Below are 13,715 nucleotides of genomic sequence, written 5' to 3' on the forward strand. Positions count from 1 at the left end.
CCCACAACAAGTAGGTGGCAAAGACACCCTTAGACCTAAATTCCTTTTCTTTCTCTTTTCATTCTTAGTTTGAAGCAAATTAACGTCTGTAGAAACCTAGAAGTTTGACAGCTAGGTGGAATTTAGTATTTGCCTTTCAACGTAATTTGTAACACTTGAATGCCAAATTTTATCTGCCACAAGCACAGTAAAAATATTGTACGCCCATCTCACGGTAGAACACATAAACAGCATTTCTCCTCTCTGCTACCTGCAACTGTAAGCCAATTTCTCTAAGTTTGCTCACCATCTCTCATGATTAATACCTAGCAATGGGAGTTAAGAGGGCAAACAATACGATATAAAGGATTTGGGTTTCTAAAATATCAACCAATGTTTGTTATAATTTCAGTTCTCATACACTTTGGTCTAATTTCCCATGCCTATGAGATTGAAAACCACCCCTGTATCTCTAATTTGAAAGCACGTTGCCCCAATCCTGTCCTGACCCTTAAGACATTGTTCATCATGCATAAAAATATTTATTTCTCTTTTATGTGTATGTGTTTTGTATATGTGTATGTCTGTGCACAATGTGGGTGCCGGGTTCTCATGGAGGTCAGAAGAACCAGACTTAGGGACAATTGTGAGCTACTTTGTGGGCTCTGAGAATTGAACCCAGGTCCTCTTAACAGCTGAGACATCTCTCCAGATGCTCCATTGTGCATTTTCATTAAGTTATCCCACTAGATTAAAAATAGTTACAAAGGTAAAGCTCTTTTGTAATGGCTTATGTTTCCAACAGAGACATCTTTTTTGTTCTATAGATATTGTTAAAGCGGGTAGTGAGGAACATGGAGCATGCTATGAAAGAGCTCGGTAGGTACCTTCTGTCTAAACTTGCAACCTAACCCTCTCTTACCATGGCAACGTCAGAAAAGCAGTGGGTTTTAGAACTAAAAATCTACAAAGAAACCTACTTCTTTTTCATAAATGTTTGTTCTTATTATATGTGCATGAGCGTTTTGTCTACACGCATGCCTGTGTACCATATCCATGCACTTCCACAAGAGGCAGAAAAATGGTGTAGGATTCCCTGGAACTGGAGTTGGACAGTTGTAAGCCCCCATGTGGGTTCTGGGAACTGATCACTGGTCTTCTTCAAGAGCAGTAAGTATTCGTAACCACTGAGCCCCCCAAACCATAATTTTTAGTAGTAACATGGTAAACTTAAACAACCCACAGGATTGTGCTTTCTAGTGTGTGTAATATTACTGTAAAGGTATATTAACATATAATAAATATATTAGAATGTATTACTCATTACACTTTCTCTCTCCCTGACACAATAAAGGTTTTTAATGTGTGTTCAATCCACATTACCACATCATGATTCTTTATATCATTTGTGGCTTTATCAATCTTCGTCTCTTCCAAACCAGATATATCTTGTACCTTTCTGAGCGGCTCAAAGAATATTTCCATAGAGAGATTCAGGATTTATGGATTGTATCAGAACAGAGACCTGAGGATTTCTCTGAGTAGCACGGGAGGCTCAATGCCTACCTGGCAAGAGCATCATCTCTGAGTCATGCCAGGCTGTACTTCTGGTAGAGGACAAATCCTAAGGTGGAACAAACATGCTGAAAACACAGTGCTCACATGTGAAAACAATGTGCTCACTTGTGAAGACAGTGCTCACATGTGAAGACATAGTGCTGACATGTGAAAACACAGTGCTCACATGTGAAAACATAGTGCTCACTTGTAAAGACAATGGCATGTGAAAAGAGTGCTCACATGTGAAGACACAGTGCTCACATGTGAAGACAGGGGTTGGCAGGAAGTGGCAGGCAATAAAGAATACAGAGAACCTGGACATGAAGCTTGAGAGAACAGTAGGGCAACTAATCACAGGGCAGAGAAGAGGGCAAGACCAAGGGAAAGCCCACATATCCCATGTGAGTGAGTGACATTTACATGGGTATCTCAGAATGCAGAGAAGTAAAAAGGTACAGATGGATGTGTCTTCTTGATTCGCCAACAGGACATGAGGAAAATAACCCAGGAAAAGCTGTAGGACTTAATCAGATACCACAGCTGAACATGCAGTATATAGTTAAAAGTCCTGTTTTAAATTAGACAAGAAAGTGGATCTGAACAACAGACACATGGGCCCAAGCATGCTTGTAGAACCCAGGGACAGCAGGCCAGTGTAATCATTCATAGGTTATAGGGATAGGGCTTTCCATCCTTTCTCCATGGGCTTAGCACAAGTGTGGGTGTATCCAAGAAAATCCCAGAATCTGCTGGTGAGGAACTGATGGTGGCAGGCCTGACAGTGAGATCCATGCCCCTGTGGTGAAGGTTGAACGTTGCTGACTTAGAGGAGAAGGGTTGGCTTCTTAGCCTCACAAACACTTAAGGCTGTTTTCTCATTTTATCTGAAAATATTGCATTGTTTTTCAGGCTACTTAGAGTATGATCATCCAGAAATTGCTGTCACTATGAAAACCAAGGAGGAGATTAATGTCATGCTCAATATGGCTAGAGAAATTGTCAAGGCTTTCCGGTCCAAAGGAATTCTACATAAAATGGAAGATACTGAAATTAATAAGGTAAGATGGCATATTTTCAGAGTAATCGTTTAGTTTTGTGACACAAGAAACTGAAAAGAATGAGACTGGAAATAGAAAAGACCTTTTGTGCTCTCTGACAGTGAAGTTTGTACAAACTCAGACTGCAGTGTTGGAGCTTCTCAATATTAAGTGCACTCCTTATGATAGTCACAAAAAGTTCCCAAAGAGGACTCTTTCCAGGCATTCAAGATGTCGAAGCAAGGACGTGGTGGGTCCTCCGGAGAGAAATTCCGGATATCCCTGGATCTTCCAGTAGGAGCTGTGATCAACTGTGCTCACAGTACAGGAGCCAAAAATTTGTATACCATCTCTGTGAAGGGAATCAAGGGACGACTGAACAGACTTCCTGCTGCTGGTGTAGGCGACATGGTGATGGCCATGGTTAAGAAAGGCAAACCAGAGCTAAAAAAAAAGTCCATCCAGCCATTGTAATTCAACAACGAAAGTCATATGGAAGAAATGATGGGATATTTCTCTATTTTGAAGACAATGCAGGGGGCATAGTAAACAATAAAGGCAAGATGAAAGGTTCTGCTATCATGGGTCCAGTTGCAAAGGAGTGTGCAGACTTGTGGCCCAAGATTTCATCGAATGCAGGCAGAATTGCATGACTCTCTAGTGCATTTGTAAAATAGATTTATTAAAAGGCTTTCTTGACACCTTCAGGAAAAAAAAAGTTCCCAAAGAATGTACACAAAGGAAAAAGAACCTAAGTACTTGGCTATAAAAATCATACTAAACAGAGCAAAAATAACATAATAATTATTGAAAACTGTAAGTGTTCAGAAAAGGCAAATAGAAAAAAAAAGTCAAAATGGCATAAACAAGTCTTGTGGGGAGCAAGTAAGTTGGGTGTAGATATAAAATCTTAAAGAAAAAAATTAAATAAATTACCTTAACTTTAGATTAAGTTCTTCAAAGAAAAGAGAAAAATGAGCAGAATGGTTAAAACAACACCATCAAGCAACATGCTATTTAAGGAAAATAAGGAAGTTGGACCTTTACCTAAAATCATGCTGAGAAAATTACTCAAAATGCATCCACAGCCTAGAAATAAAACTTAAAACTGTAATACTGAAAGAAGAAAACATAGAGCTAAAATTCCATTACCAACTAAGCTGATTTCTTGGAATTAATGCCAAGAACACATGCAAAAATAGACCAAAAAAAGAAAAAAAGGAAAAAGAAAAGAAGCAACATTTTTAAAATGTGTATCATATTATTACATACTAAAAAATGTGACCTGTGGAGTGAGGCTATATTTTCAATCTATACATTTAAGATATTGATATGTAGATAATTTTCCTAAAACTAATAAAACATGGTTGTTCAAACAACAAAAAATTTAAAACAGATCTGAAAAGACATCCAAATGACCCAAATAAGCACGTGGAAATTTGTCTAATATCAGTGATTCCCAGGGATATGAAAGTCAAAATAAATAAGACAACAAGTAGAAATGAAATCACATTTTGCATTCAGCAGAAAGAGCACACCAACTCGGGAAAACAGAAATACCACATGTTGGTAAGCAAGTAGCGGAAAGGGAATCCCTGTGTGCCGCTGGTCAGACTATGGATAGGCACGGCCTCTCTGGGAATAACATTAAATTTTCACAGCACCTTAACATTGCTAGTTTGACTCACAGTTTTCCTGAACATACACTCAAAAGGTAGGGAACTGTTTCTTTAAGAGAGATTTCTACATTTGTATTCATAGAACAATATGCATAGTATCTTCCAGATAGAGACGAACAATTATGCAATATGTACCCTGTGTATAGAATTGAATATAGTCAGTCTTAATAAAAAATAAATAAAAGCTGGCCATGGGTAGGTGAATATTGAAGATAGCTAAATGACCCAGTCACAAACACTGCAATCCACACAGAACATTGCAAAATGAAGAGTTCTAGAGGGGAATGGTGATAGCTGCACAATATAGATATAGTTAGTACCACCACAGAGTGCTTAAAAGTATTTAACTTAATGAAGATGCACTTATATATATATTTTAGCTTGGAGAAAGAGAACAGTGAGGATCTATCTACTATACTAGATGTTTAGATGTGCTATAATAATAAAATAATGAGAAATTACCCTAAAAGGGAAAAATGAATGAATAAATTATCCTTGAGTTCAGTGGCAAACCGACAAACCTGAATGTAAAAAGTATTCTAATGTTAAACTGATATTGAAAATTTGGTAGAAATGGCAGATTACTCAACAAATGATTCAAAATCTATGTGAAAATAACTATTAAATTATAAGGTCATTGATTTAGGCTTCTTCTCTGTACATATGTGAATGTTTTACTACCATTGGTTAATAAAAGAAGCTGCTTCAGCCTATAGCAGGTCAGAATATAATCAGGTTGGAAGAGATATATATAGAGAGAGTAAGCAGAGTCAGAGAGATACCATGTAGCTACTGAAGGAGAAATATGCTCACCGGAATGTGCCAGAACCATGATGGTAAGCCACTACCTCATTGTAATGCATAGATTAATAGAGATGGGTTAATTTAAAATATAAGAGCTAGCTAACAATACACCTAAGTGATTGGCCAAGCATGGTTTTAATTAATAGTATGGGCAACCGGAAATGAATGAACAGCCTCTGCCTACAAATCACTATAATGCTACATATTGATTTCTTATTCTTTATGTGGAAAAACCTTGCTAAAGCACTTATTGCAAAGCCCATATCTTCTAAGTAAAAAGTTAAGTAGATAACACCACATAAAATGTAAAATTTTGCACATTGAAATGTACTACTCACCTGGGTAAAGACAATGAGGGAAAGCTGGTCCAGTGACCAACCCAGCTACCAGCCAGGCCCACAACCAGGGCTGAGTTAACGCTCCTCAACACCCATCTCATCTATGGACCATTGGAACTTCTGAAGGGGACAAACCTACAGATTCAAAACATCAGGAAATCCATGACACAGGGCAACAACAGGATAGCAAAGAGGAACCCCAGTGAGGGACCATTATCGATAATGCAGCAGAAGCAAGAGGCCTTAAACAAGACCAACGACTCATGGCATTGGATACTTACAAGTAAAGATGACTGGACTAAAGGGTAAATAAACTGTGTGTCAATGGGCCACACTACAGCTTTTATGATGAGAGCCTTCTCTTTGGTTGTTGTTGTTTGGTTGGTTTTGGTTTGGGGGTTTTGATTTTCTTTTAAATTTTGTTTTGTCTTGGGGGGAAGGTTCCCTGGGCAGGGACAGATTTGAGGGCATGGGGAGTTAAGTGGGACTGGGATACATATGTGAAATCCATGAAGAAACAATAAAAGCTAAATGTACTAAAAGTGAGGTAGCAGACAGCACAGTGCAGAAGAAAACATTTGTAACCAAAATTACCAAGTAATGAGAGAAAGAATCCCAGAATGTGTCACTGCCACACCCAAGGAAATAAGAGTTATTGAATGGCTTAGGGGGAACCCAATTTTGAATTTTCCACTTCTTTCCATGTCCTCCATCTGTGTGTCTTGTCTGTCTCTAACATGTTCTTAATATGTATTGAACTGCACAAAAACACAACATGAGAAAGAAATGAGGAGTATCTTAATCATTTTTGTCAGAGTTTGCAAGGGAAAAATTTACCTTATGACCCCTAATGACAAAAATAGCATTTAAAAGCCATGAACAGATGTTATCAAGCTATAGCCAAGGGTTGCTTACAACCTTTACAGTGGGTGCTTTGTTTACTTTAAGGTTGTTTTCAACTTATTGACTGCTTTTTCAGTAAATGGTTACCATGGCATGCATTATTTTGGATCAGGGGCATGGAAGAATACCTAATTTAAGGATAAAGCTTATGTTTACCTTAGATTATTAAACTGATTAAATGTAAAATCCAAGGCATAGTAAAGCTGGTTATGTTGTTTCTTAAAGGAAGATTAAACTTATACCAGCTGAATACTCAGGACAGATTGAGTACATTGTTTAAATGGTCTCAAGTCATATTATTAACTTGGATGCAAGGTGCAGCCAAAGTTCAGTTTCTGAAGGTGAGAAGTGTTTTCAGAAAAAGCTGTTTCCACACAGTTTTCCCATATATGAGAAGGACAGAAACTCCTACAGAAAGCCTGAATAGGAACTGAAACAGGTACAGATATGAAAAGAATATTTGTCAATGGCTATTTTTAAGAGATAGTAAAACATCTCTAATAACAAAGAATACATATTATCTCTGTACTCTTTAAGAAATTGAAATTGGAGCCAGCAACCCAGGCTGGGGCAGGCCTGATGGGGTGAACTCCATGGGACCTGAAACAGATCCAGACCAGGGACATTTGTGGAAGCAGGACTGAGCCAGTGACCTGGGCCAGAGCAGGCCTGAGACAGTGAACTCTGTGTGAATGGGAGCATATCCAGACCAAGGTCATTTATGGAAAGAGGACTGGGCCAGCAACCTAGGCCAGAACAGAACTCAGACAATGAATGTTACAAGGAGAAAGGGCCTGCTTTTGGTCCCTCCAGGCTAGCTTACACCCGTAATAATCACACAGAAATTGTATTAATTAAATCACTGCCTGGCCCATTAGTTCTAGCCTCTTATTAGCTAACTTTCATATCTTGATTCAACCCATTTCTTATATTCTGTATGTCACCACAAGGTTGTGGCCTACCAGGAAAGATTCAGCATGTCTGCCCTACATCTGTCTCAGGCAGGAGATTCATGGCATCTGCCTGTCTCTCCTGCCTAACAAATTGAATAAGAAAACAGAATCCATCCTTCTGCTGCAAACAAGAAAAAGAGCTCAATGTCAACCACAGACATAATCTCAGAGTAAAGGGCTTGGGAAAAATTTTCCAATCAAATGGACCTAAGAAACAAGCAGAATAGACTTTAAACTAAAATCAATCAAAAGAGGCAAAGAAAAACATTTCATATTAGTCACAGGAAAAATCCATTAAGAGGAAATCTCAATATTGAACATCTATACCCCAAATACAAGGCCACCCTCATATGTAAAAGAAATACTTATAAAGCTTATCATACATTAAACCCCACAAACTAATAGTGGGAGACTTCAACCCTCCACTCTCACCACTGGACAGGTCAGTCAGACAAAAAAATGAAGAGAAATAAGGGAATTGACAGATGTTATGACTCAAATGGACTTAACAGACATCTACAGAATATTCCATCCAAACAAAAAAGAATATACCTTCTTCTCAGCACTCCATGGAACTTTCTCAAAAATTGACCATATATTCAGTAACAAAACAAACCTCAACAGATTTTTTAAAAAAATGGAATAACCCCATAAATCTTAATGGATCACCATGACTTCAAACTAGAATTCATAGCAGCACTAATTCCAGAAAGCAGACAAACACAAGGAAATTAAACAATGCTCACCTGAATCACCAATTTGTCAAGGAAGAAATAACGGGAGAAATTAAAGACTTCCTAAAATTCAGTGAAAATTACCACACAACATACCCAAATTTACGGGACACAATGAAAGCAGTGTTAAGAGGAAAATTTGTAGCACTAAATGCCTACATAAAGAAGCTTGGAAAATTCCACACTAGTGAATTAACAAAACATTTGAAAACTTTAGAACAAAAACTCACCCAATAGAAATAGACGGCAGGAAATAATCAAATTGAGACCTGAAATCAACAAAATAGAAACAAAGAAAACAATACAAAGAATAAATGAGAAAAAGAGTTGGTTCTTTAAGAAAATCAACAAAATAGAAAACCTTTATTCAAACTAACCAAAAAGCAGAGAGAGAATATTCTAATTAACAAAATCAGAAATGAAAACAGGGACATAACAACAGACACAGAGGAAATCCAAAGAATTAGTAGGTCATATTTTCGAAAACCTGTATTCCACAAAATTGGAAAACTCAAAGGAAATGGACAACTTTCTGGATAAATATCACTTAACAAAATTAAATCAAGACCAAATAAGCAAATTAAATAGACCTATAACTACTAAAGAAATAGAAACAGTCATCAAAAGTCTCCCAACCGAAAAAAGCCCAGGACCAGAGGGTTTCAGCACAGAATTCTACAAGATTTTCAAAGAACTAATACCCATACTCCTCAAATTGTTTACACAATAGAAACAGAAGGAACATTGCGAAACTCTTTTTATGAGGCTACAACTACCCTGATCCCAAACCACAGAAAGACATTACTAAGAAAGAGAATTAGAGACCAATTGCACTCATGAACATTGATGCAAAAATACTAAATGAAATACTAGCAAATCAAATCCAGAAAAATCATCCACCATGATCAAGTCGGCTTTATACCAGAGATGCAGAATGGTTCAACATACAAAAATCTGTCAACATATTCTACCATATAAACAAACTGAAAAATGAAAACCACATGATCGTCTCAGATGCTGAAAAGGCTTTCAACAAAATACAAAATCCCTTTATGATAAAAAGTCTTGGAGAGAACAGAGATACAAGGAACATACATAAACCTAATAAAGGCAATATACAGCAAACCAACAGTCAACATCAAACTAAATGCAGAAAAACTCACAGAGATCTCACTGAAATCAGGAACAAGATAAGGTTGTCCACTATCTCTATATTTATACAATATAGTTCTTGAGGTCCTAGCTAGAGCAATAACACAACAAAAGATCAAGGGGATGCAAATCAGAAAAGAAGTCAAACTCTCACTATTTGTTGATGATATCATAGTTTACATAAGCTACCCCAAAAATTCTACCAACAAACTTCTACAATTCATAAACACTTTCAGTAATGTAGTAGGATACAAGATTAACTCAAAAAATCAGTAGCCCTCCTTACACAGATGATAAATGGGCTAAGAAAGAAATCAGAGAAACATCATCCTTCACAATAGCCACAAATAGCATAAAATATCTTGGAGTAACTCTAACTAAACAAGTGGAAATTTTGTATGACAATAACTTTAAATCTTTGAAGAAATTGAAGAAAACACCAAAAAGTGGAAAAATCTCCCACGCTCTTAGGTAGGAAGAATTAGTGTAGTAAAAATGGCAATCTTCCCAAAAGCAATCTACAGATTCAATGCAATGTCTATCAAAATCCCAGCAAAATTCTTCACAGAGCTCAAAAGAATGGTACTCAACTTCATATGGAAAAGCAAAAAAACCCAAAACAATCCTGTAGAATAAAGGAAATTCTGGAGGCATCACAATCCCTGACTTCAAACTCTACTACAGAGCTACAGTACTGAAAACAGCCTGGTATTGGCATAAAAATAGACAGGAGGACTAATGAAACTGAATCAAAGACTCAGATATTAATCCACACACCTACAAACACCTGATTTTTGACAATAAAGCAAAAAATATAAGATGGAAAAAAAGAAAGCATATTCAACAAATGGTGCTGGAATAAATGGATATCAACATGTAGAAGAATGAAAATAGATCCATATCTATCACCATACACAAAACTCAAGTCCAAGTGTATCAAAGACCTCAACATAAAGTCAGTCACACTGAACCTCATAGAAGAGAAAGTGGGAAGTATACTTGAACACACTGACACAGGAGACCACTTCTTAAATATAACCCCAATAGCACAGACACTGAGAGAAACAATAAATGGGACCTCCTGAAACTGAAAAACTTCTGTAAAGCAAAGGACATAGTCAACAAGATAAAACAGCAGCCTACAGAAAGGGAAAAGATCTTCACCAACCCCACATCAGGAGATCAGAGTCTGATCTCCAAAATATACAAAGAACTCGAGAAAATGATCATCAAAAGAAATAATCCAATAAAAAATGGAGTACAGACCTAAACAGAGAACTCTCAACAGAGGAATCCATAATGGCTGAAAGACATTTAAGGAAATGCTCAACATCCTTAGCCATCAGAGAAATGCAAATCAAAACAACTCTGAGAATCCATCTTATACCTGTAAGAATGGCCAAGATCAAAAACACTGATGACAGCTTACGCTGGAGAGAATGTGGGATAAAGGGAACATTCCTGCATTGCTGGTGGGAGTACAAACTGGTACAGCCTCTTTGGATATCAGTATGGCAATTTCTCAGAAAATTAAGAAACAACCTTCCTCAAGACCCAACAATACCACACATTCTCTTCTTGCATCTGGGAGCCCTCACTGGCACCAGAATAACCCACACGTATGTACATAATTACAACTAAAAATCTTACAAAAATAGAAACGAAGCAACTAGGGATGTAGTTCAGTGGTTGCGTGCTCGCCTACCATAAACAAAGCCCTGATTTCAATACTTAGTACTATAAATAGGTTAATTACATATATGAAAAGAAAAATAGCTGGTAGTGCTAGGGTACGCCTATAATGGAAGCAGAGGCAGGAGGATCAGGAGCTCAAGATGATCTTGGCGTAGAGATGCATTAGAGGCTAAGTTGGGCTACACAAGCACTGCCATAAAGAAAAACAGAACTAAGAAAATGAAAACTAGTAATGATATATTCTCTTGTCAACTCACACAAATGCAAAAATAATAAACTAAATTTAAATACTGTAGACTAAATACAAATCAGCACCTATATCAAAATGGCGAATAAAAAACTCAGCTTTGAAAACACATGCCCCGGTTCATTATCCTATGCCAAGTGGTCAACCCTAAACACACACATATATTGCTAACACCAAATGGACTCAATAGGATGATACATGATATATACACACATGTATTATGTAGGCAGGTAGGTATATGTGTATCTAACAATAGTGAAAGAAGAAATCATGAATTTGAGAGGGAGTTGGAGAAGTTGGAGGCAGGAGAAGGAGGGGTGGGAATGATTTAAATATGGTATTTGCATAAAAATACTCAAAAATTGCATACATGCAGAGTGTGGGTGAGTGCAAAGTACAGATGGTCACAGCATGTCAAAGAGGGCATTAGGTTCCCTAGAGCTGGGATTACAGGCTGCTGTGAGTCACTTAGGTGCTTCGAACCAAACAAGTCCTCCGGAGCAGCAGGATGCACTTTTAATGGCTGCACCGTCACTCCAGCCCCAGATGTCTGTCTTCTAATCCTGGCATTCTGAATCCAGAACCCATGCTACTATGCACAATACTGTAAAAAGCCAAAAACAAAATAATAATAATAATAATGTTTAAGCATTTTGAAATAAAAGCTCAAGTTGATCAGTGGCAAAGTTTATCCTATAGGAAATAGGGAGGGAGGCGGGAAGAGGGCAGAAGTAGTGGTATTTAGACAGCCTGGCATCACAATGCTACACAGTAAATTGAACGTTTTCCCTCATGGATAATTACTTGATCCACCACCACTTATGAAAAAGGCCACTTCACTTCCCATTACATTGTTGGAGACTCTGTCTTGGGTTTAGTGACTTCATGTGTGAGAGCGTGTGTGTGTGTGTAAGTTTCTGGATTCTTTCTTCTTGCTATATTTGCCATTGTACCAAGCCACATTATCTTGATTATGGACAGATGTTTAATAAATCTTTAAATCTGATTACATCTTTCAGTTTTCTTCTTCAAGATTTTTTCCTAGATCCAGCACTTTATATTTTCAAATAAACAAAGATGGTGTGTTTGTATATATATATATGACTATAGCACTCTACTATTGACTGACACCTGAGTTGCTTCAGTCTGAACTTGTATACATCATGTTGCAATCACAGGTAAACTTCAGAAATACAAATGTGTAGTGACTAAACCAGATGCAAACAGAAACTAACCCAGTGTTGAGTACACATTATTGGCACTTACAGTACCAGGGGATGAAAGTCCATTATAGCAGAGAAGCATTGTCATAGGTGTAGGGATGGTAGCAGGAAGAAGGAGCTGAGAGATCACTTCCTCAACCTCAATTGGAAAGCAGAGAGAGAGAGAGAGAGAGAGAGAGAGAGAGAATTTATGCAGAAGACTAGACACTCCCAAAGCCCACCACTAGTGACATGCCTCTTCCAGCAGGGCCACACCTCTTACACCCTCCCTAAATAGGTTCCCAATGGGGGATCAAGTGCTCAAAGACATGAGCCTGTAAGGGACAACCAAGTGTTCAGATATGTGGCCCTTTAGGGGACACTTCTCACTCAAAGTACCACAATCCAGGATGGGAGACCCTCGCATCCTTAGTCTTGGTTCTGCAGTGTCCTCCAGAGCAGACAGCAGACAAACACAATACCGTAACAACAAACAAAACAAAACACTGCTGTTCTCCCCCCTTCCTCCTCCTCTTCCTCACCCTCATTCTGTATACATGAGTTTGGCTCACCTTGTTTCCTATTTTGTGCTTCTAGTTAATCATGGCCAAAAAGATTGAGGTACTTGATATGCAGTCCATCGTCCAGCCTCTCAACATTGAAGAATCCCCATACTATATCCCTTGGCTGAGTAAAGATGCTGAAATCATACGGTTTATTCAGGTAAAAATTTCACTTCCTAATAATACCTTTAATGTTTTGGCAAGTAATCATTAAAACAAGAAGGATTTAGTTGTGATGCCCACAAGTTAAAACTGTGTCAATTCCCCCTTGCTATCTACAGGATACAATCAGCATCTCTTTGAATACAACCCAAAGTCCTAGCCCAAGCTGCCTCCCACCTGCCTCTCCATACCAGCTTCCATCTCCCCCATGTCACGCACCCCTTATTCTGCTTATGCTGAACGACTGCTGGTGCCATTTATACCACACTGCTTTCTAATTCCATTGATATGCATATCCTGTGTGGCTTCCTGAAAATGTCCTCTGGTCCTATACCTTTTTCAAGATTTCTTTACTTGTTGTACTTCTGTAGACTGCCAGAAGTGGTCAGAGAAGTAGGCCCTTAGGCTAATTTCTCACCAGAATACCAACCATCATGCTGTCTTTAGTTTGAAGTAAGGAAATGTGCTACCATTGTTTCTAGTAGTTTCTGCTATACTATTAGTACATTACAAAACAAGTAATTTTACATCTCTGCCCCCACTATTTAGCTCATTCATCTTTTATCTTTCCTTTTCTTTCCCTTTGGTTGTTGATTCTGAGAAAGAATATTGCCATGTAATCCAAGCTGGCTTCAAAGTCTCACCAGATGTCAGCTTCCCAGATGTCAGGACTGCAAACATGAACCACGATGTATGACTTCATGCAT

At 37.9% G+C, this 13,715-nt stretch overlaps 1 protein-coding gene and 1 pseudogene across 1 annotated transcript in view; both read left to right on the forward strand.

Annotated features, from left to right (window-relative positions):
* The window catches only part of Slc9c1 (solute carrier family 9 member C1), a 65,906-nt gene that overhangs the window by 37,498 nt on the left and 14,693 nt on the right, over nucleotides 1-13,715 (forward strand). The window contains exons 18-20 of the mRNA XM_057765393.1: nucleotides 807-858; nucleotides 2,449-2,597; nucleotides 12,881-13,006. Coding sequence (XP_057621376.1) covers nucleotides 807-858; nucleotides 2,449-2,597; nucleotides 12,881-13,006 — 327 coding nt within the window. The remainder of the gene's footprint in view (nucleotides 1-806; nucleotides 859-2,448; nucleotides 2,598-12,880; nucleotides 13,007-13,715) is intronic.
* LOC130871783 (60S ribosomal protein L23-like) lies at nucleotides 2,808-3,229 on the forward strand (annotated as a pseudogene).

The sequence above is a fragment of the Chionomys nivalis genome, chromosome 3 (assembly GCF_950005125.1).
Source record: "Chionomys nivalis chromosome 3, mChiNiv1.1, whole genome shotgun sequence".
Lineage (NCBI taxonomy): Eukaryota > Metazoa > Chordata > Mammalia > Rodentia > Cricetidae > Chionomys > Chionomys nivalis.